The 22,857-nt window shown below is 38.8% G+C and overlaps 1 protein-coding gene across 9 annotated transcripts in view; it reads left to right on the forward strand.

Annotated features, from left to right (window-relative positions):
• ABI2 (abl interactor 2) overlaps positions 1–22,857 on the forward strand; it is a 105,802-nt gene that overhangs the window by 48,526 nt on the left and 34,419 nt on the right. For 4 of the 9 annotated variants that reach the window (XM_059727090.1, XM_019491996.2, XM_019491995.2 and 1 more), the window contains exons 3-4: positions 5,480–5,656; positions 12,132–12,149. In XM_059727090.1, coding sequence (XP_059583073.1) covers positions 5,480–5,656; positions 12,132–12,149 — 195 coding nt within the window. Of the gene's footprint in view, positions 1–5,197; positions 5,365–5,479; positions 5,657–12,131; positions 12,150–22,857 lie in introns of all 9 variants that reach the window. The other 5 variants (XM_059727091.1, XM_019491997.2, XM_014594191.3 and 2 more) reach the window with 2 other exon arrangements.

Below are 22,857 nucleotides of genomic sequence, written 5' to 3' on the forward strand. Positions count from 1 at the left end.
ACTTTTCAACACTGAAATCAGTTTTGGACAAAGGAGTTAGAGCCTTCATTCCATACTTGGTAAATGTTAATTGTATAGTGGAAAATCATATTTAGTCTGGCTTAAGTGATGATTTAAGCATCTGTCTGCTTGGTAACATACAATACACCATGCAGAAAATGGTATTGGTATTTGTTTTACTATACCACTTAAGAGGCTAGTCATGAACCAGAGCATTTCTCTAAGATATTTTATGCACTAAATGTAGGAAATACTGAGAACTGTTGTAAAATAATTTCAGTTTGATCTGTGCTGGTCTGTTAGTGAAGTCTCAGAAGATACTTCAATGCTTTTGTTTAGTGCCAGGCTGGTGGGAGATTTCATTACTTTGTAATATTCCGTGTTGTAAGAGAAGTTAATTCTTAAATTTGTTCAACTTCATATTTTGACATTACTGTTATATTATAAGAGGAATAACAATATTGCTGTTAACTGATATTTTCTGTCTGCCGGTCTGTTGTTTTCCTTTCCCAAGAACTTTGGATTAAAATTATAGTCTAGAGGAAAGTCCTAGTAAAATTGTTTGGAAACTTTGCATAGACACTATATATTTATTTACATACTTAGTCGTCATAATGGTATTGAGGGACCCCAGGACTAAAATATATTTGGTTTACAAGTTTAAAAAATGATGTTTCTAATTACCAGGCCTTCAAACCCAGTTTAGATTCTGAGTCGAACTGAGTTGTTCTCTCATCTTGTCACATAGCTAATAAAGGTTGTTCTATGTGCACGCTCACAATCGGAGGGGAAGAAAGTACGTCTAAAAATAATATTAAGGCTGCAAAGTCAAATGCTGTAAATTTAGGAAATGGTGGAATTAGAGTTGCCTGTACAGCTTTAACTTTCCCTATCCCCCTGTGGTTTGAAACTGTTTAATTTAACATACATGCTCTCTCGCTCGCTCTCTTCCTCCCCCCACCCCCCCAGAGGTAGCTGCTTTATTAATGAAATGGGGTTGTACACTGAAGAAGGGTGACTGTAGGACTCCTCCCTAATTTATTGTATGCTTTGGAAGATGTGTAGTGTGAACAAGGGGATTGTGGGAAGAGGTCAGTTTCATGTTTCAGACAGTTTAAGGCTGCCCTGGATTCTATCCTTGCCTTTGCTACAGTAACCTATGTGATGTTGGGCAAGTTACTTAAAGCAAACTTTCTATAGGTGCTCAGTAATTGTATTTCTAATTATATGGGTTCTAACTAGAAATTGTTGGCCTGTTTTGAAGTGCTAGATAATGCTGACATATTTTGAAAGATCAGGTTATAGTTATCCCAGATCGGACTATCAAAATTAGTAGGTATTGTGCACATTGACATGTCTGTCTCAGTTCTCTGCAGTATGAGGGTAAAACTAATTTATCTAACATGGGTGAAAATACCTTCATTAACATTTGAAGCACTCTCTGCTAATGAGCACGATAAGAAATTCTATGAAGAAATTAATTCCATCTTCAGAGTAGCTTCTGAATAGTGTTTCAGTAAATAAGGCATGGGACTAATGCATTGAGTCGAGGAAAAAATAAAATATTGCATAGTTCAGCAACTGGGCATCATCCATTCTGTGAAGCACAATGCGCTGAGTGAAGTAAGGGCCCAGTGGAAACAAATAGTATGTGACCATATAATTAGATTGTCATAATACATAGGCACAAGTGGGCTAAGTTTAGGTTGCACAGGAAATCTTTAATTTTAGCATTTTCTAACAATTGAAATGCTTGACTTTGCAACCTTCATGCTTTTGAAAGTAGATTTTGGTGTGTGATTTCCTGAAATATTAAAAAAATCAAACTGGGAAAAAAAACCATAGAAATTCTCTCATGGGGCATCATAGTGACATATAGGGCTGGAACACTTACGCTCACCACACAGACCTCTGCCATTTGAATTACTGGAATAACTGACAGTAGTAGTAGGGTCTTATCCTTTTTGTTGCTAAACTTTAAAGGAGATGCAATGCTTTGCTAATGGGTTTCCCACATATTTACAGCAGAGTGGTGGTGAGATGCGTGGATCTTGGGTACCATCCCAGGTCAAAAGGAGAGTGTGTTCTAGTGAAGAGAAACTCTTCTGAGCATTTACCTGGAAGTTTAATTGTTTTTCCCATGTACCATCTAATCTTTCCCTCCTCCTTTGTATCCCACAAATGGCTCCCTGTTCCAGTTTTCTTCTTATGTAGCTAGTTCCACAGGCTTGTGATATTCGTCGTCTTGAACTGTAAGCCTTTCTTGCCCACTCCACATCTGTCAATCCTGTTGGCTCATAGTCCTAGTTTCCCTCCATGTGCTTTTTATCCAGTTAGTTCACATTTCCTTTGGCTTCTTTTGCCAGTCTCTCTGCAGACCCATTTCTTTTTTCTCTTTTATCCTAATGTCTGTCTTCTCTAATCCTATTTATTTTCAGTCCCCTTTTCCCCTGACTTTTGGTTTGATCATTCCCTCCTCCTCATTTTTTTCCCTGTCTCGAAAGATAGCCTTCCTGCTCTCAATACTGGTGTCATGTCCCACCTTGATTTGTGTGGCTCTGGCCTGGAGCATATGCATTTGGAGTATGGTGAATGTGCAGTCCAGTCATAGGTAAGCGCTGTGAAGGGGATAGAGCAGGCTTAGTTGCTCTGTGGGGTGGTGGATGCATCCTTTATTTACGCATGAGTTTATGCATGCTCAGTGAAGACAGAATTTTATGATTTTAGCTGTTAATCTCCAAATCTCTGCCGTGTATTTGGAAATTGAACTTTTTTCCAAGTTTTCTATAAGTTGACCAAATTCGCCTGTACTTCTGTGGCAGATGGTACATACCTCACACAGGCAAATCCTTTTTCATATTTCAAATCCTTGATCCAAAGTATGGGTGCACTTGAGCTTTCAAAGAAAAAATTACTAGATTTTTTTTCTTTCTGTGTTTTCAGAAATAACTGGATCATTTTGGCTTGAGTTTTTTTAAAAAATATTCAACCTTAGGTGGCAGGTACCTGCCATTGAAAATTAATCTCAACATTTAGTTTAGCAAAATTATGAGCAACTGAAAGACGTTTTAGTGGGAAATATCAGGCCATCTCGACTGGCAGTACTACTAGCCCCTGTACATCTTATTCCTGTCAGGGCATCTGTGCAACCCTGTATTCTTCAAAACATTTGTATGGATATACTTGTTTGAAACCTAATGAGGATGGCTTTCTAATATGGGTTGAAACAGGATCTAGTTTACTGTTAATTTTGGTGAGAGCAGCATAAACAGGAATGTAAACCGTAAAAACTTATTTTGTCACTGTGGGAATCAGTAGAGATCTTTTTGCTGTTTCTCTTCTCTTGCAAGTAGCATTTCCCTGCCTTCTGACTGTACAAATAACTTGGGTACCATTCACAAACATTCATTTCATTTTTGAAGTAGTAACAAGAAAGCTACTAGAGAAGTCTTAATGAGGTTCGTTTTGAATAGTTTATTATAGCTAAAGCATACTCGCAATGTGAATTTCCTCAGGTGAAATTACTAATGTAGGTTTAGCTGAAAATATTAGCTTCATATCCTGGGGGTAGCATACCTCTGGGGTTATGACTCATAGGGCTGCTTTTCTTCACAGTAAGAATGTAATTTTTAAAATAACATGGCTTTTACCTAGTCATCACCCAGGCCAAGGGGCTTAAAATTTTAAGAGGTTCTGAAGCAACTTAAAATGAATCCATTACCCCTCTTTATCATGCATAACTGTTTCATATATTGCTTTATGTTAAGTGTTTTTTGGTATAAATTCAAATCTGACCAATATGAGTCTAATCATACCAAAATTAGAGTGATAGCAGAAAAGGAAAGCGAAGTCATAGTGCTTCTTGACCTGGAGAGATTAACAGTTAGAGCTGCAGACAAAGTGGGGAGAGGTTTGGTGCTAAGTAGAACACTATGCCTTTGTGAGAAGAAAAATAAGGTAACTTAAGTAGCATCTTTAAAATTACTTCAATCTGTTCTCAATACTGTAAGTAATGTTACCGTCTTCACTCAAATCCAAGACAATGCCCCCCTTACCTATCATTATGGGAGTTGGGTGCGAAAGCTTCTTTTAGATTTGGGTACTGACCTGGCGTAAGCAGTGGCTCAGCTCTGGCTCAGGCTTTGGCCACAGACTTGAGGCCAAAGCCAGGGCTGAGTTGCCACCTGCCGCAGACTCAAGTGGCTCATGCAATGAGGATGTGGGCTTGTAGTGGGGCAGGAGAGGGGAGACATGGGCATGTGGGGGAGCTCAGTGGTGTGTGATTTGCAGGGAGCATGGAGGAGACTGTACAACCTGCCCCCACCCCACCCCACCCCACTGCTTACCTCTGGGACCCCAAGCAGGCCAGGACTGCTCTGGAGCCAAAGCTGCTGCAGAAGATAAGGGGGGGTGGGGGAAGAGACAGGTATGAGGGGGAACAGGGGTAGAGGCATGGCTCTTTGCTCCCCAGAACTACTTTCCCTGTCTCAGCAGTGGCAGAAGGTGGGGGGGGGGGGGGTGGCGGCGATGGGGGGGATGAATTTAAGACAACTTTCCAATAATTAGGTTCTATACATGGAAAATTATAATTTAAATTTAATTTAAATTTAAGTCTTAAATTCGAAGTTGTCTTGGATTTGGGTAAATATGGTACTTCTGTTTAAACAAGTATTGCAGCAGAAGATGAAAGGTGCACAGTCAAGTTGGTTAAATGTTTGAAAGGGAATTTTAAGTTGCTCAGAGTAGAAGCAAGTTTGAGAACTGCCATTCAGAGACAGGTTACTTACTCATGCATTAAAGAGACCAACTTTTCTGACAGTGTAATTGCATTTTCTTCAGGGATGAATTACAAAAATGATTGAGACTGTCATTAAATAGAGAGCAGGAAAATGCAAAGTACCAGCCGGATGTTGCACCTGTATTTGTTTGATATCTTTGGAGGTGTGATGAAGCATCTTTTTTTTTCAGTTGTGACTTCTTAATTACTACTTTGCTGCATACTAATAGTGCTCCTGTTACAGTTATTGCTGGATGTGTAGAGTAGGATTTTAAGATGAGATCAGCACTGTTCCCATGGACAGCCCAGGAAATTAGCTATTGATTTCATTGGGAATAGGCAGGTCAATGTTGAGCACTTTAAAAGAGCTAACCTGTTATGCTTAGTGAGCCATTTATAGTGTCTGATTTTTCTGAACAGTATTCTCCTTTGCCACTGAGGATGAATACATTACTGCAGTGAGAAACCATGCCACTAACAGCCTGAAGTGTGGAATTTGCTTAATTGTAAAGAGAAGCAAGACATTATTAACTATAAATAAACGATTAAAGATATCCAGTTCTAACAGTATACTGAACAAAGAGAAGGTAAACAACTTATTTTTCATAGTACATTGAACACGATCACCTAGGATTGAGTAGTTTTTATGTCAAATCTGCACGTAATATTCTCCTCTATTGGTAAATGTGTTATGTTTTGCAGACAGTGGACATTCACAAAGAGAAAGTTGCTAGAAGAGAAATTGGCATTTTGACTACAAATAAAAACACCTCAAGGACCCACAAAATTATTGCACCAGCCAACCTGGAGCGACCGGTTCGTTACATTAGAAAACCTATTGATTACACAATTCTAGATGATATTGGACATGGAGTGAAGGTAGGTGATATTGTCAAAGTCTTGCAAATCGATTGTTGCTTGGCTTCAAAATGTGTGAAGGCTTGCATAGTAACTTACCATTTTCCTACATCCCAGCATATTTTTTTCTCAATTTCTGTCCAGATGGATTTAAAGGGAATTATTCCACTGTGCTCTGTAACCCTAAAGACGATTTTACCTTTACTTCTGTGTATGTTATCATGGAATTCATCTCTGTGTGCTCATAAACCTGCTTGCTTTTATAGAGGTAAATCCTATTGCCTTTTTTTTGAATCAGATGTCAGGAGATACCTGAATGAGAGGTGTAATCTTCTGTCTCTTACCTGCCTGAGTCAGTATCACAACATGGATTCATTGACCCAAGTGTATATATACCACTAATATAATATACCACTAGTGCTACTTTGTAACTTGGTTGAAGAATTCATTCACCTAAAATGAGGCCTTTGCCACCTGTTTTGGTCCCAGCATAGATGAAGCTTATTATATCGATATTTGCATGAAATGTTTGGGTTTTAGCAGTGGTTCAAATGAGCTGTACGTGGCACATGTCTAGCTCTGGATTTTTTAAATCTGAACATTCAGATTATAACCAAGTCCAGGGCTAGCCAATTGTGTCATTTAAAAATATTTTTAAGAATAGTTTCAGGTTGAATTTTTAAAGCTGAAGTTTAATACAAATTTGGTTAGATGTGTAAATGGTTGCCTGTATGTTCTGATATTACACTGGTATACACATAACTAAGCAGTGGCATGTGTAAATTAGACATGAATGTTTAAAAGAAGGTCTTGGATTGAAATAATTTTAGTCAATGTGAGTTTATTACTAATTTATGGCACCAGGATATGAAAGAACACTGTCAGATTAATGTTCTGGAAGAAGAGAGGTAAATAACATGGAGCCTTGTCACTTGCAAGATATATAACAAATTAAAAAATCTGCAAACCTTTCAAATTAGTGATGCAGTTGAATGCTTCTTTAAATCAACTTGCCCCCAGAATTTTTGATTGACATGAATTGCTTTCTGTTATTCATGTCATTCTGTCTGAATTACCTATTGTAATTTTACATAACTAATACAAGTAGACAATTCAGCCTGGAATTTAAAATTGAAATTCACGTCGTTCTTTTTATTTATTTTAAAAACCTTTTCAGCAAAGCAACATTTTATTCAAGAGCTTTTCAACAATTTGTTTGTATAACAGTTATTTTCTCACATTCTTCATTGGAAGTGTTTGCTTACCTTAGTGTGTGTACATAACAGGTAAAAAGATAGCTGGTGTATTTGCCAATGAATATTTGCATAAACATTTTTTTTACCTGGAAATCTCATTAGGAGATCAACTCCCCAATGTTGAAATCTACTGTGCATTTCTATAAAAATGGTCAGCAGAATTTTGTGTTGGTAAGGATGGACTGTATGTAGGTTGACTTACCATTACTACCATTTTCTATAATATCTTTGATTTAGTGAGATACTTTTAGGGTGCATTAAGGGTGCTTTATCTCCACTAGCAAAGTTTAATTTAGGCCCAGTTCTAAACCCATTATAGTTAGAATAGTGCAGTTACTTCAGTGCAACAAGATCAAACTCAATGTAATACAATAAATTAGACTCTTGAAAAAACGTCATTTTAAAGCTCTCAAATGACTGGATGGATAAACGTGTCTTGTGTTCAGACCCTGTGATATTCATGCTTTAAAAGCAAAGCTTATTCCAAAGGATGTTTGACCGATGTTGTATTTTCATTTGGAATGAGGAGATCCATAAACATTGTGTAGCTTGAAATGATCATCAGCATCATTTCAAGATTTTTAAGATGCACTGCAACTTTAAATTGAAATAGTATTTTTTCTTTTGTCTAAGATCCACAGACCTGTTCCAGTGGACCCTCACCCTGCTTCAGTCTAGATAGATAAAACCACTAATAGTCACTGGGGAAGATGTGGCCAGCTACACTAAAGAACCCATCATTCTTTGTTTTGCCCCTGTAACTGTAGGAAGGTGTACCGACTTCCTGCTGTACAGAAGAAACAAATATTACCAAAAAAGAAATTTTGACTAACTTTTCCCTTCTGTTGCTTTGGACTAGGTGGCTCACCCCTGTTTCCTCTTCCTTCTTGGAAAGCATTACAGAAGGGAGCTGAGGAGAAATTGGAGGGCAAGCAGGATAAAACAGCTTGTGCATCGGGGGGGGATACATTGGTCTGTGTTCACAGTCCCCTTATACCCACTGGGCTTTCTCCCCAACACTCAGTCCCCAGGATATTCTACCCCTTTTTTCCCCTATCCCACTTCATTTGGAGGATTTTCTTGTTCTTCTGCAAGATTTATTTCTTTCAGAATCTCATGGCAAATCATCCATATAACAAATTAGGGAGAAGAAAAATAAAATGTGCATAGAGACCAGTCTGCATGGTTATTGGGCTCCTTGTCTTCCTCCCAAAAGGAAGGAAAAGCAGGAAAAAACATGGTACTCCCTTAAAGAGGTGCCCTGGAACCCAGGAATATATTTTCAACAGTAGGAGTCCTTTATCTGTGTTTCTTATCTTTTCATGCTGATTTTCTGGAAGGGATCAAATCTGAGAAACAAGCCCAAATCTAGTTCTTCCTAAATATAGAAGTACCTCTTTGGGGTGAAGGAAAACTTTCAGTTTCGTAACTTGAAACCACAGAAAAAGAGAGAGCAAGAAAATTGTTTCCAGTAAGACTTCTTTACATTCCAGCATAAGAGGGAAGTTTATCTTTTAAATCTACCTCCTGAGAAATCTGTCAAGTTAAAGTGAGTCTGACCTAATCAAAATAGTGAGTAGGAAAACTATTTGTGGAACAGATGAATAAGTGGTGGATTCATCAGTTAAAACAAAGTTGGTTTTGTCAAGCCCCACATGAGAGCATCTAAATCCTGTACAGCTAGCTCTTCCACGTTCTTTCCAACATGGGTTACTAGGTTAATCCTGAAAGAGGCAAAGTTGGTTCCTGGACAAGAAGAAATGATGAAGCATCCTACTTATACTTGAAACAGCTCAAGTTGGAAGCATTAAAGGCCACTGTGAAGGTAGTCAACAAAGCAGACTTTTTTTTTTTTGTCAGTACTTCTAAAAATGCATCCTCCACTTCAACCTTTGTCAGCCTAACTGTAAATATTTCACTTTTACTGTTGGATTGCAGCACTTGCAATACAGCTCTTATACCCTTTGGGTCTTGCTACAGTGCAGAATTTTTTAAAAGTGCTAGTTTTCTTAGTCAATGCCCTCACATAAGAAAGGAGTTCATTTTTATACGTTTTATGACAACCTATTAAAGGCTGTGTCTGGAGAAAAAATAGTACAGAAGAATTCAAGACAATTTGGATTTTCCTCAGTTTTATTCTAAGTTGAGCATGTGGGGAGAGAGGGGAAACTGCTGGACTCCGTATACTGGATGATCAGCTTGTAGGTTTTTATTTCAAGAGAACTGGAACAAATTAGTATCTTTGGTCAGGATGAACTGTAGTTCCCTGTTGGCAGAGAAAGCTGTTGTTCTCGAGATTCTTCAACATGGTTTTAGTCTGACAGGATCTCCTCCTCAAGATCAAGAGAGAATATTCAAGACCTAGCTTTTGAGTAGTCTTACAGGAGAGAAAAGACATGTAGCAATTGTATTGGATATCAAAGGTTAGTGGGAAAACTTGTTATGAAGCAACTCATGACTGCATGATCCTCTAGTGATACAGGTGTAACAAAAGGACTCCAACTTTAATCCATTCAGGGTCAAAGTTAGTGATTTGGCTAATGTGTAGGATACAGGATCATGTAGAGATAACAGATCATAGCAGCTGAGGTGCTCTCCCAAGTAGCAGCTGCTTCCCCTCCCCTTGTAAAGGAGCTAAAATGTATGTTTGTTCATACCAAACTCTCCACTTTGCTGGCATCTAGTAAAACTTAACAATTTTTTCCACTTTGGAGCCTGGCAGAAGTTCAGGGAGTTGTGCAAGAGATGTATGGTACCTCACTTTTTGTCCTCTGTATCTTGAATCATGGAAATCTTTTAAGATCCAGGGTTTCTGTCTCAGTGTTATGATAAGTGCCTGCACTATCTAATGTGGTTTACTCTGCATGCAGAAAGAGGGTTTTGGGGTTGTTTTTTTTTGGGGGGGGGGTGTTCACACTGAGATGTGTAAAGTGTTTTCTCACTTTTTACTTCATTTGCCTAAAATTAGTTAAGTGCCACCATAGAATCCCAAGTTTGTTTGCAGTATTTTGACTTGGCATTCCATTGAAGCCCAGGAGGAGAAGGTATTAATGTATTTCTTCTCTATCAGAGTAGCTTTCCTGGTAGTCATTTACCTGAGAACTTAGTGGCAGAGCTTTGAGGCCTTAGCTAGTGAAGAGCAATACTGTGTTCCATAGCAATATAACAGGTCTTCATTTTGGACCAAAATAAGTGCGTGTGTATGGGGGGGCGGGGGAGGAGTGCAAGTTTTTTGGGCCGTGAGAGAGCCCTTGATATACCTTGCATATCCTTAGGGCCCTCAAGATCTGTGTCCATGGCCTGTCATAAATGGAATATTTTGTTTATTCTCTGTCATTCGATTTCCCAAGAAAGGCACATCATTACGATGGTACCATGAAACCTGAAAGTGAGGGTTATTTTTTTTCTCTCTTGTTCTAGCAGCCAGCTTCAAAACTATCACTCCATGAAAACAGCAGTAGCCTCTCAGGCTGAGAAACCCTGTGAATGATATGAGACCTAAAGAGTAACTACATGGTCATCCTTTTGTGTCTTCTAACAATTTTATCCATTAAGATTATAAATGGACATTATTTTCATTAAGAGGTGCTCCATTTTATGGCGTCTCAGTTGTAGAAATGGAATTTAAAAACCGTTATCTAATTCTGTTCTGATCCTCCTTGAAGGCATGCTGCTGTAAAACATTAATGGTTTAACGGGTCTGTGGACTTTATACATGACAGAGAACAGGGGTATTTATTTTGATTTAGCATTAATTTCCTTTCTCTTAGTTACAAAGTTCTTAGATATAGCGCTCCCTTTGTGGAGTATTTCTTTGGCCAGTTTTTTGTTCAAATTGGTTCTTAATTAAGTTCTGCTGTAGGAGTGTAGTTTACGATGGTACATATTAGCTTGTTAATAAGTTTCAATCTAAGTGGAACATTACCCTTAACTATGAAAAATGTCTTAATTGGTGGGCCCTTTGGTGTAGCTGGCTATCCTGTTTCCTGCTTGATGTGTTGAAATTAAGCTAAGACCCTGTTGGATCTTCCAACTCAGAAAAGGATGTTTTCAAAGGCAGAATACATTTTCTTAATGTATTGCAGATTAGTTTATAAACTAAATGGATGATCATGTTGCAGCAAAGGAAAAACTTTTTTATTAGGAGGGTGAGGAAGCACTGGAACAGGTTATCTAGAGAGGTGGTGGAATTGCCCTCATTGAAGGTTTTTCAGGCCCAGCTCAACAAAGCCCTGGCTAGAATGATCTAGTTGGGGCTGGTCCTGTTTTGAGCAGGGGGTGGGACTAGATGACCTCCTGAAGTCCTTTCCAACCCTCATTTTCTATGATTCTGTCTGAAATACTAGATGTTTGGCAGTTAGGACTCTACCCATCTTAGTATGCTCAATATTATATGTGGTGTAAGAAAAGGCAGCATGTTTAAAGTGTATGAAACTGAAAAAAATGGGTAAGTTGTCCAATGGATGGACTGGTACTTCTGAACATTTTCATGGCTTTGGAAAAGAGCTGAGGCTTTGTGTCAGCATGGTATAAATAATAACTTGCAGCTAAACTTCAAATGTTATGCAACTATTGGGTTTACAATTTGGTTTACTGTGCAGGACCATATTTACTGTTTGCTGATGTAGTGATTAATTGTTTTTCCCAAAAAAATGTAATTAAGTGTTACCCTTGCTAAGATTTTTCATGCTTCCAGGCAAGTGCCACAAGGCCAGGTGACAGGACCCTCTGGAAGAGAACATAGATTAAGTCCATGCCCCAGGTGTTAATATGCTTCTGTTTTAGCAAACTGTAATTGTAGTAAAATATAACAAGTACTTTTTCGCAAGTCCTAAATTATTGAAGGGTGATACTTTGGAGAATCTGATATAAATTAACTTCCAAAGTTAATACATTTAGAGCCTAAAAAGTTTCATTGCGAAGGAAAAGCTGTTTTCTTTTGTTTTATTTAAATGTAGCAATGCAAGAATTTGGGTGAATACAAGCATTTGGTCGTGTGCTACTTTTAATGAAAGTTCTTTGATCGGTGTTGACTAAAAGTTTCATCTTGAAAATCTTTTGTTCATGACACATTCTGCTTTAACCACTCTTTCTATGATCTACTGAAACATTATTTTGTTAATGCTGAATGCTTAACTTTTTTCTTTCTTTTTTCCTTTCTCTTCATATCCTGAAGTTCCAACTAACCTTTCAATGCTTTTTTTCCTTACCTCTTTTATTTGCTCCATTTATGCATTAAGTGGTTGCTTAGATTTAAGGTAAGAAACCCCAGGGCTGGATTTCCATTCTTATTCCTTGGAGACTATTACACACGGGGAGAGAGTTAAAATTAATATGTCGCTAATATTTTAAAGAGAATTAATCAGCCATTCTCCCTCTTTATGCTGTACCCTTTATCTCAGTGTAATTTTACTGTGGATTGACATTTTGCAGTATAAATGGATGAGTATATCTGATGTGGCTATATCCTGCACTTAGTTTTAAAATTTCTACAGTGAAATGCTGACTTACTGCAGTGTGTCTACTAGGCAATTAACAAGGAAGTAGTATGTTAACACTATTTAAGAATAAAAGCTGTATATAAGTAGATAGTTAATTCTAAACCTCCCCCTGTGTAATATTCTTTTTATCCTATATACGGTGTGATTTATTATTCAATTTGTGGTTCATATTTGTGTAAAATTACTCAGTTAAAGGATACCAACACTACAGAAAAATAAATGTCATTTTTTTTAAAGTTGCAGTATCACTTTTTAAACTTTTCAATAAATGTATAAGTAACACAATTTAAAATACTTCGTGTATAGAGAGTAACACGTATTTCTAGTATATGTATGTATTTCAGTATATGATTTAGCAGAGTATTATATAGCTAGTTTGTCAAAGTACTTAAGTGATTATTCATTACACTCTGTCATGTGAATAGTCTCAAGAGTAACAAAATAGTTCTAAGAGCAGGCCTTTTGGTTGTTAAAATACAGACATCATAAAAGGCTTAAAATTCAGATAGGTGGGGTTAAATTAATTTATATGTTACTGCTGACCTGCTTTTCCGGAAGAAAACCTAACAAAACATAAATATCTAATATAAGGTATTTGTTTTATTACTTAAAAGCCTTAGTTTGTGAAATATGGCATCATATTTAACTTTTCTTCTTAGTAGGAAGAATTTAAAAGAAGTGGAAATATTGTATGCTGAAATGCTATCAGTTTGAACATCCAAATGGTATCAATGGAATTGATCACCCACTAATTTTTAATAGTGCATCTAAGTGACATGTTCCAAATGTATAGAAACAGACCTTAATAAAGCCTAAAGTGTTTTGTATTGAAACAAAAGGAATTTTCTGTGCATGTTATATGTTTTACTTGGGTACACTCAAGAAAAAATAAGTTGTTATTTTAAATGTTCATGGGGAAATATTTACTCTTTAAGCTAGCATGAAACTTCTGCTGCTTAAGTCAGTTGCTATGTAATGATCTTTTGCTATCTAATTGCCACACAGTGTGGTACTGAAGAAGCTCAGTCCATTTCATTTATAAAAAAATAAATCACTGGATCATGTAGTTTTTTCAGACCAGGGAAGTATATTTCTGATAGTGGAGAACTTTTAATATAGCAAACACTCATCAAGATCTAGTGGCTAGAAGCTGAAGCGAGACAACTAGAAATCAGATGCAGATTTTTAACAGTGATAATAATTAATCATTGAAACCACTTTTCAAGGATGTGAGGAATTCTTTATTGCATGCAGTTTTGAAGATTGGGGTCTTTCTAAAAGGTATACTCTAGTGTAACATGAATTTATGGATTTAAATAGGGGTGACTATTACTATTACTAACACTGGGTGACCTGTGTTAAACAGGAAGTCTGATTCACATTAGCTTAAAAACAAAAACAAAACCCCTTATAAATCTATTTCGATTTTTGTTCTCTGCAGGCAGAATTTTGGAATTCCCATTCTCCTTTTGTAAATATTTCAGTTAAAATAGCCAGCAGTGTTGAGGCAGTTGGGATGTTAGCAGATGAATTGCACAAATTCTCTTGATTATTGATTAATAGTCTAAACTACAATTTTTGCTTGTACCCTTAATATAATAAGTGGTTTTTTTTTAACATGGAGATGTTTGAACTTGTCTAGGATCCTATCTCTTGAAAAAGCTTAGAATGCAAGACTATGGCCTTGTTAAAATGCAGATTAGTTACATTTGTGAAGTGCTGAGAAACCCAAAATGACAGCATGTACATAGGCTAAGCAATTTTGGTCTGAAGTGTGTCCTGGAAATAAAATACACAAGTTAATCTGTTATATTATGCTGCTTTTAAAAATCTTCTTTAGCGCCTTTTTATAGAAAGAACTGCTTTGCTTCCTTTTTTGTAATAAAACAGAGTTGCAGCCTAATTAATCATCAGTTTGACAGTACTTATATATTCCTTCATTAAATTAGTGATTCTCACCAGAGTGCTGTGGCACCCTGGGATGCTCTGAGATCCTTTGAAGGGTGCTGTGAGGTGCTATGCAGTGCTAAGACTGTTAAGTATGAAAACATGATTCACAAGGTAAATCCAGAGATTTCAAACAGGAACCCATAGCGTTAAAACAGTTTGACCTACTGTGAGCTTTTTAAATTCTTTGCAACAGAAACAATGCTCTATTATTTTTGTTGTTAAAAACTGTTGAAAAAGAGCTGGCATTTTCTGAGGGCTGCCTTGAGTCTAATGTGTGGTGCCTTGAGTCTGGAAAGGTTGAGAACCTCTGTACTGAATGGTCTGAGAGGAAACTTGAACTGACCTTCACACTAGCTGAGTATCAGAACAAATGAGAAATGTACGTGTCCTTTGTTGTCGTTTCTATCCCACAAGAGCACTGATCGTTAGACCAGTAAGATCTATTTATACTGGTATGCTGTGTATGAATTTGGGAAGTTCGCCTGTGTTGACAAGTAGTCAAGTTGGTAGATGAGTGGTAAAACCTCCTATGAGCTTTCCTTGGCCAGGCGATAGTTCAGTTAGTGAAATATGGCTATATTTATCATTGGTGGTGGAAGAGTAGGAAACACAATCGCATTTAAAAACAACCTGGAGGCTGCTTACAGATGTTTAAACCCCCCCCCCTCCCCCCCAAAAAACAACAATGGTGTTTTACTTTAAACTGGGTGCTCTCCCGTGCCAAGCCCGGCATGTACCGAGAAGAGGCATTGCGCTAGTTGGCCCCAGCTTAGTCAGTGTCTAATAGTTGATTGAATCAGCTTTAAAAACATTAAAAAGCCCTGCTGAAGCACCTGATCTATGCTGCGGAGCTGGGTTGAACCTAATGAGCTTCTGGTAAAGTACTGGGGGGGCGGGTTGTTTTGTTTTGTTCTTTTAAATGTCTGTAAGCAGCTGGAGATGCACTGCCTATAGAATCATGCTTTTGTAATACAGCAATAAGTTTGTCCACTTCTTGAGTAGAATTTCTGTTTTGGAATCCTTAACTTCCGGTGTCATGCAATAAAGATTGATTTTTGAACTTAACTAAACAACAATGGGGTGACCTTCAAAATCAAAAGTAACAGCTGCATTTTGAATATATGTAGGCTATTTTTGCATGGTTGTGTCCAAACTTGGAGCATGAACAGCTTTAGGTTTATAGATCAAGTCCAGAAAGGACCATTGTGATCTTCTAGCTTGACTTGGACATCAAAGGATTTTAGTAAATTAATTCTTATTTCACTATTACTATTAAACTTCAATATTACTGTTAAACTTGAGTATATCTTTTAGAAAAACAGTTCAGCTAATTTTTTTAATTACCAGTTATGGAGGCTCTGTCACAATCATAGGTTAGTTCTTCCTGTGACTAATTAACCTATAAATAAATAAACAAGAAAACTGTTAATAACTAGTTTTATTTCTAGTCTGAAATTCAATTTAAGACCTTATTCTTGTCTTTCAATTTATTATCATTGATTAGTTTTCTCACACCTTTGTTGGCTTGATTGAAGGGTTCTCTTAGCAAATTTATCTTTCTCACATAGGTGTTTACTATCTGTGATCAGGTCACCTCTTAACCCTGTGGTTCTCAACCTTTTGAGCCAAAGGCAGGGTAGAGTGGCATCTTAGAAAATAACTCATTCTGAAAAACGAGCTTTTGTAGGTGACAGCCTAATTTGTCAAATGCTATGTTGGACTCAAGGAACCTCTCCTAGCTCTTAGCTTCCATTTGTTTTTTTTGACTCTGGAAGGGATCTGGACCCAATGGTCTCACAAGCTCCTTTCCAGCTGTAAAATTCTGTGAATATGTAAAAGTAATAGAGTAATTCTTTTGTTGCAAAGAACTCAAAAACACCACTATGAATTAAAATGTTTTTGACACTGTGGCTTCCTATTTGAAATCTCTGTGTTTATCTTGTGAATCACGTAAAAGGTGTTTGCATAGCTAATACTGGCTGACATCTGTAAAATAGCTAGACACATTATGCAGGAGTTGTTGCATTATTGCCAAATACAGAAGTAACATAACTGCCATACTGCTACATGGTATTTTCCTGTTCATATATCCAAGGACTGCATTAGCTTTTCTGGCTACCACATCTCATGGGAAGCTGAGGTTCATTTTATTCTTTAAGTGTGGGCTTTTTGGTCCCAGATGTATGGCCTTACATTCTAGTGGATTGCAGAGCATATTGTTTGCTCGCAAACTTATGCCCAGTTATCCAGCTTTGTATTGTGACCTTTTATCTTCATTATTTACAACTATCCCAATCTGTCTTCTGCAAACTTAATTAGTAGCTATTTTTTCTTTTGGCAGGTCATTGAAATAAACACCACATAATGCAGGATCAAAAACTAGTTCTTGCAGAAACCCACCAGGCATATAGCCTGTCAAAAATTATTCTAATTTATCATTACATTTTGAGACCTGCAAGAAGCAAGGCTTTTTTGGGGTGATGTCTTTTAATGGACCAGCTGCACAGTTTGGATAGTCAGACAAGCGTTTGATACAAAGCATTCTTCTTCAGGTCAAGCACAGCTTCCTTCCTCAGACCTGAAGAAGAATGCTTTGCTTTTAAAAGCTTGTCTAATTTTATCCCAACTATGCTATTTGCAAATAAAGGGTATCACCCAAGAATATTCTTCCCTCTTTCATAATTTCTGGACCATCACTGCTACAACATCACTCTAGCACTACTATTTTGAAGTCTGTTGCATCACCAGAATTAATACACTTAGGGTTACCATATTTCCAGTACCAAAAAAGAGAACACCTGTGGGGAGGAAGTGGGGGAGGAGCTGGTGAGAGGGGGGGTATATAATTGTGTGGGGGTGGGGGGGCAATGATATGCCTCTGCCCTGACCTCTTAAACCCCTAGCCTCCCAGCTCTGCCAGTGCCCCTCACTCCTGACCTGCAGCTCCTTGCCCTCCACAGCCTGCACCAGTGCCCCTCGCTTCTGATCTGGAGCCCCCTGCCCCCCCACCACTACCAGTGCCCCTTCTGGCCTGTGGCCCCCTGCCCCACCCCCCTGCCAGACCTGCTGGTTCCCCTTGCTCCCAACCCTCAGCCTCTCCCCCTTTCTCCCAGCCGTGCTGCTGCCCCTCACTCCCAACCTGTAGCCCTGCCCCTCCAGCCATGCTGTCCATGCAGCTCCTGGGAGTTTGCTGGGGCCCATGTGCAGAGTACATGATTCCCGGCAGCCAATCACCCTGCCTGCTGCTCCCAGCCTAGCTCCAAGCAGTCCTAAGCTGCTACTGCCTGGGAAAGCAGAGGAAGAGCAAAAACCCAGACATTTGCTCCCACTTTAAAAACCTGCCCGGGCACAAGGACAGGCGGCCAAAAAAGAGGACATGTGTGGGAAAACCCGGGCGTATGGTAACCCTACACTTAATCTGTCCCTCTTGGATTTGTGTCATTGGAGCACATTGCAGGTCGTTGTCAGTACAAAGAGAACCAGTACAAAGAGAACCTTGCAGATGTGAGAATTGTGTGGGACAAGAAGTATTTCCCTTCCCCTGCCAACCCTTATACTGTAGACTCCAATAAAGACTGGAAATGGTACTGACAGCACTTTTTCCTGGGCAGATGTAGACTAGAGGTTACACACAATACCTAATGCTGCTTTACCATCCTACAAGTACATGCCCATCTGGTTACCAAGACTGGGGTCCCATTTCTCTTATTATACTGTATTATGCCAAAACTTTTAATTAACATTTTCTTAATAAAGTTTTTAGATCTGTTACAGTAAAATCTGTTATCTGGCGTGAGTGGGGAATGGGGGGGTGCCGGTTATCTAAAAATTCTGGTTATCTGAGAGTTATGCTCAAGAAAGACAGATACAGTCAGATGCGTGGCAAATGGCAGATGGATGGGTTGTTTTTAACCCGGAGGGATTTGGGCAGTGGAGTCCCCCTGGGCTTGGTCCTGGGGCCTGTACTGTTCAACATCTTTATCAGCAATCTGGATGTGGGTGTGGAAAGTATGCTGTCCAAATTCGCTGACAACACCAAGGTGTGGAGCAAGGTGGGCACACTGGAGGGGAGGGACAGAATCCAGCTAGATCTAGACAGGCTACAGAGGTGGGCGGATGAGAATAGGATGGAATTCAACACAGACAAGTGCAGGGAGCTGCATCTAGGGGGAAGGAACCAGCAACACACTTAGGCTAGGGAACACCCCTCTTGTCAAAACAGTGGCAGAAAGGGATCTTGGAGTCATTGTTGACTCCATGATGAACATGAGCCACCAATGCAAGGAAGCGGTCAGTAAGGCTAACCACACCTTGTTGTGCATCTACGAATGCATCACAAGCAGAGCCAGGGAGGTGATCCTTCCCCTCTGTGTGGTGTTGGTTAGGCTGCTGTTGGAGTACTGTGTCCAGTTCTGGGCACCACACTTCAAGAGGGATGTGGCTAGCATTGAGAGGGTCCAGAGGAGGGCCACTCACATGGTCAAGGGGCAGCGGGTCAGGCCCTACGAAGAGAGGCTAAAGGGCCTGAATCTATTCAGCCTCCACAAGAGAAGGCTGAGAGGGGATCTGGTGGCTGTTTACAAACTCATTGTGGGGGGACCAGTGGAAATTGTGTGAGGCTGTGTTCCCCCAGGCACCACCAGGAGTTACTAGGAATAACGGCCACAAATTGTTAGAGAGAAGGTTCAGGCTGGACATCGAGAGACATTACTTTACCGTTAGGGCTACTAGGCTCTGGAATAGGCTCCCAAGGGAGGTGGTACTCTCTCCTACCTTGGGGGTCTTCAAGAGGAGGCTGGACAGATATTTGGCTGGGGTGTTATGACCCCGGCACTCATTTCTGCCCGGGGCAGGGGGTCGGACCTGGTGATCTGTTAAGGTCCCTTCTGACCCTAAGCACTATGAAACTATGAAGACAGTGCCATACCTGTAGCGCACATTTTCTAAGAATTAGTGTACAATACATTACAGTGTAACATACTGTATAAAGAATAAAAAGGTATACAGATAAAAATGCCATAATAGTCAGCCACCCCAAACAACAGGGCAGCCCAGCCTCAGGCTGCTGCAGCAGTGGGGAGGGGCATGCACATTCAGATACCCTGCGCGGGTACCCTCCGAGCAGCACAGCAGGCAGGAAGTGCGGCGCGATGTACGTACTCAGATACCCTCAGAGCGGCTAAGCGGGCAGCAAAGCGGCTTGGGGCCATGTGTGCCCTGCCACTGAACTTCGGTTTAATTAAGTATTCTGGCTAGTTAAATGCCAGATAACAGAGATTTGACTGTAATCACAAAGTTCTGCAGTACTGAATCAAATACCCCAAAGAAGTCTGTTACATAAAGACCTGTTACCTCTATCATCTTAATTTGTAATCTCATAAAAATATTGAGTTAGTTTGATAAGACGTATTTTCCTATAAATTCCCTTTAATTCAATAATGCTATTGATTTCTGTAATTCTTTATTTAACACATTCCTATACCTGCTTCATTATTTTGGAAGGGACCGATTTTGGGCTGAGAGTTCTTCTGTAACCTGGTCAGCCTGTTTAATTATTGGCACAACATTAGTAAAGAAAGCATTCTTGCAGTCTTCTACCCTTTTTCCAAAATTTCCTGGAAATTTGGCATAAGCAGTCCACAGAGCTGTTCAGCTGTGTCTTCTGAAATTTTTGGATCACATTTATCTGGGCTTTTTATTTTAAAATGTCTGACTTCAGGAGCTGCTGTTTAACATAGTCTTGAGTTCCTGTGCCAGTGGCAAATATATTATCACATAATATGAACATATCTGTCTTTTCCAAAAAAAAAAGAAATAATAATTGCTTTTTATGTACAGTTATTGACAGTTCTACGATATTCATATGATAGAAGATAAATACCATTGTTCAGGTTCTTTGTGTTCTTTTCCAAATCCCTTTTATCATTTCTCTTTCATTTTGCCAGTAATAGATTTCTCTTTTTTGCTCTTTTGCTTCTTTGAACAATATTATACCTGTTAGCTTGTTAATAACCTTTTTTTTTTTTTACATTTATTATGTTTTTGTTTTATAACTGCTTTCACTTCCTTTCTACCCTGAGATTTTTTTTTAACCAGTCTAATGTTCTTTTTTTACTGTAGGGTTTATGCCTTTTTGGGCATCTAATAAATTTCTCTCTAACGCATCTGAACTATTCACATTTTTATTTAATATTTTTTCCTAGTTGATTTGGCTCAGTATTTTCAGCCTTGTAAAATTGCCTTTTCAAATATTCTTTCTACATTTAACAAATATAATCAAGTCACAGTCACTAGCACTGAAGCAGCCACTTATTTTTGGTTCATAGATCAGTTCTTCTGTATCTCAAACTGTGGATGTATCCCTCATGTTGGATGCAAAGTTTGTGTTAGGAATTGTCAACAATAATTTAAATAATTGTAGCATAGTTTTAGTTCTGGCAGATTGAATTTCTCCATGATAATACAGATTTTTTGCCAACACATTTATATGTTTATGGAACTGGTCAGTCTGTCTCTTAGAGTGATTTGGTATTTGCCAGACATCCACTAATAGCCCATTTTGCGCTTTTATTTATCAAAACAGTAAGCCATAAGGATTCATGGTTTTTCATTATAGATTTGGGACCAGGTAATGCCATTTTGATCTAGTGTAGATTTTTTTCCTAACTTGTTCATTCAGTTGTTTATAACTAGGTTATAACCAGTGATTTTTTTTTTTTTTTAATTCCAACGACTTGACTCCTCCCATCAGATTTCAATAATTAGGTTGAATTTATATTACTAGATGAACCCTTCTAATTGCTGTTACTCATTACCTATCTTCCTAGCATTGGCGTATAGGCAATTAAAAATTTGTTAAGATCCCTTGGAGCCTTAATTAATTTTGTTCTGATACATTGATTTTTGTGCTAAACGTGTTCCTTTCTCACCTGCCCCTTTGTTGTTAGTAACATCCTTCTAATAGCCTAGCTATCTTGTCTCCTAGAAGACTGGTTTTCCTTCTCCATAGATGGAGGCCATTCAACCTGTATAGCTCCTTTTTACTATAAAAAGTGGGTAATTATTCCGCAGTGCTAAAGCGATTTCTGTAAGCTATGTGCTTAGTCACCTACTCATCTCTAGAATCCTCTCCTTTTTTCCTTCCTTCCTTCCTAAGCCCTGGGGCAGAAGGATCTCCAAGAAGATTAACTGATAGATTAAGAGTCCCCAGTCACAAAAACCTACCATTTCTTAACATTGCTGCAAATACCTAGGCTTTTCTGGTATTTTTCTCCTTTCTGTAGACTATTCTGCCTGCTGTAGTACTTTCTCATGTTTTTGTATATTATCCTTGGGTCTTCTCATCCTTTGGTCTTTGACTATGAATTGCTCCCCTTTTCTTGGAGAGGTCACTGCTCTTTTCTTTTTTGGTGGCCAGGTCTTTTGTTTCTCCCTGTATCTCCAATACAGCCAATATATTCCTCAACTTTTTCCTCCACTAATTCTTGCTTCCTCTTTTGTTCTCATGGTCAGGTGCTTACCTGGGGTACTCTCCTTGTCTAAGGGTCTTCCCAACAATTCTTTTTGTTCAGCAGGGTCTGCAAATCTTGAGTTGTCAGTGTAGCCTTTCCTCCCCTCTCCTCCTCCTTGCCCTCAAAACTATTTGAGCTCCACTGTTTTCTCCTACTGTATCTATTGTCCTCAAATCTTTTCCTCCCTAAATTCTGTCAGGCAGTGCAACCCTGCCACCCCCCAACAAACAAACCCAAAGGGCTTTTATGTACCCCGTTAAGGGGAATGCATGTTGTACAGCTGCTGCTTCCCATTGTATTTTTGTTTTTGCAGTTCTTTGGATCTTTTTCATTGCTACCTCAGTCACCATAATAGTTACCTTTTTATCTCTACCTTGAATTAAGGAAAAAAATCCCTTTTCTTACAACCTCTGTCCTACAGAGGCTCCTCTGTTTACTGTTCTGTTAAGCAGAGGGGCAGGGTGGCACCTTTAAATTAAATTAAATTAACTTGATCCAGGGAGGCTACTGTCTACCTGGGTTTTAGAGCCTTTTGTCTGTGAGTCCTGGTCCCCCTTGTAGGTTTAGCACTTAACTGGCAGTTGTTGAACAAAAGCAGAAAGCCTCCCTTCTACCCTTAGCTGCAAAGCTGCTGTTCAACTAATTCCATATAGCCCCCAGCCAGACAGTCAAACTATAAACAGGGAACCAACTACAGACACTGCCAAGTCCAGCCATAGAAACCGGCAAATGACCCACAGACACATCCCTTGAGCTGGATCTGTGAAAATGTTCTCTGGTAACAATAGTATACTTCTCTTTGGGAGACACTTAATTGGGTGATAGAATTAAACCCTTAGAAAATATAGTTACTCTGGAAATTAAATGTATTGGACACAGGTGTTTAAAAAAAAAAGGTCTCTGTGGTTTTGAGTGACCCTCCATTTTCTTATTAGTAAGATATTAATTTTAGATTAACTCTAAATTAATTCCCTTACTGTGTCAGAGTTGAGGACTTGTGTAGG

Source organism: Alligator mississippiensis, chromosome 4 (assembly GCF_030867095.1).
Source record: "Alligator mississippiensis isolate rAllMis1 chromosome 4, rAllMis1, whole genome shotgun sequence".
Taxonomy (NCBI): Eukaryota; Metazoa; Chordata; order Crocodylia; family Alligatoridae; genus Alligator; species Alligator mississippiensis.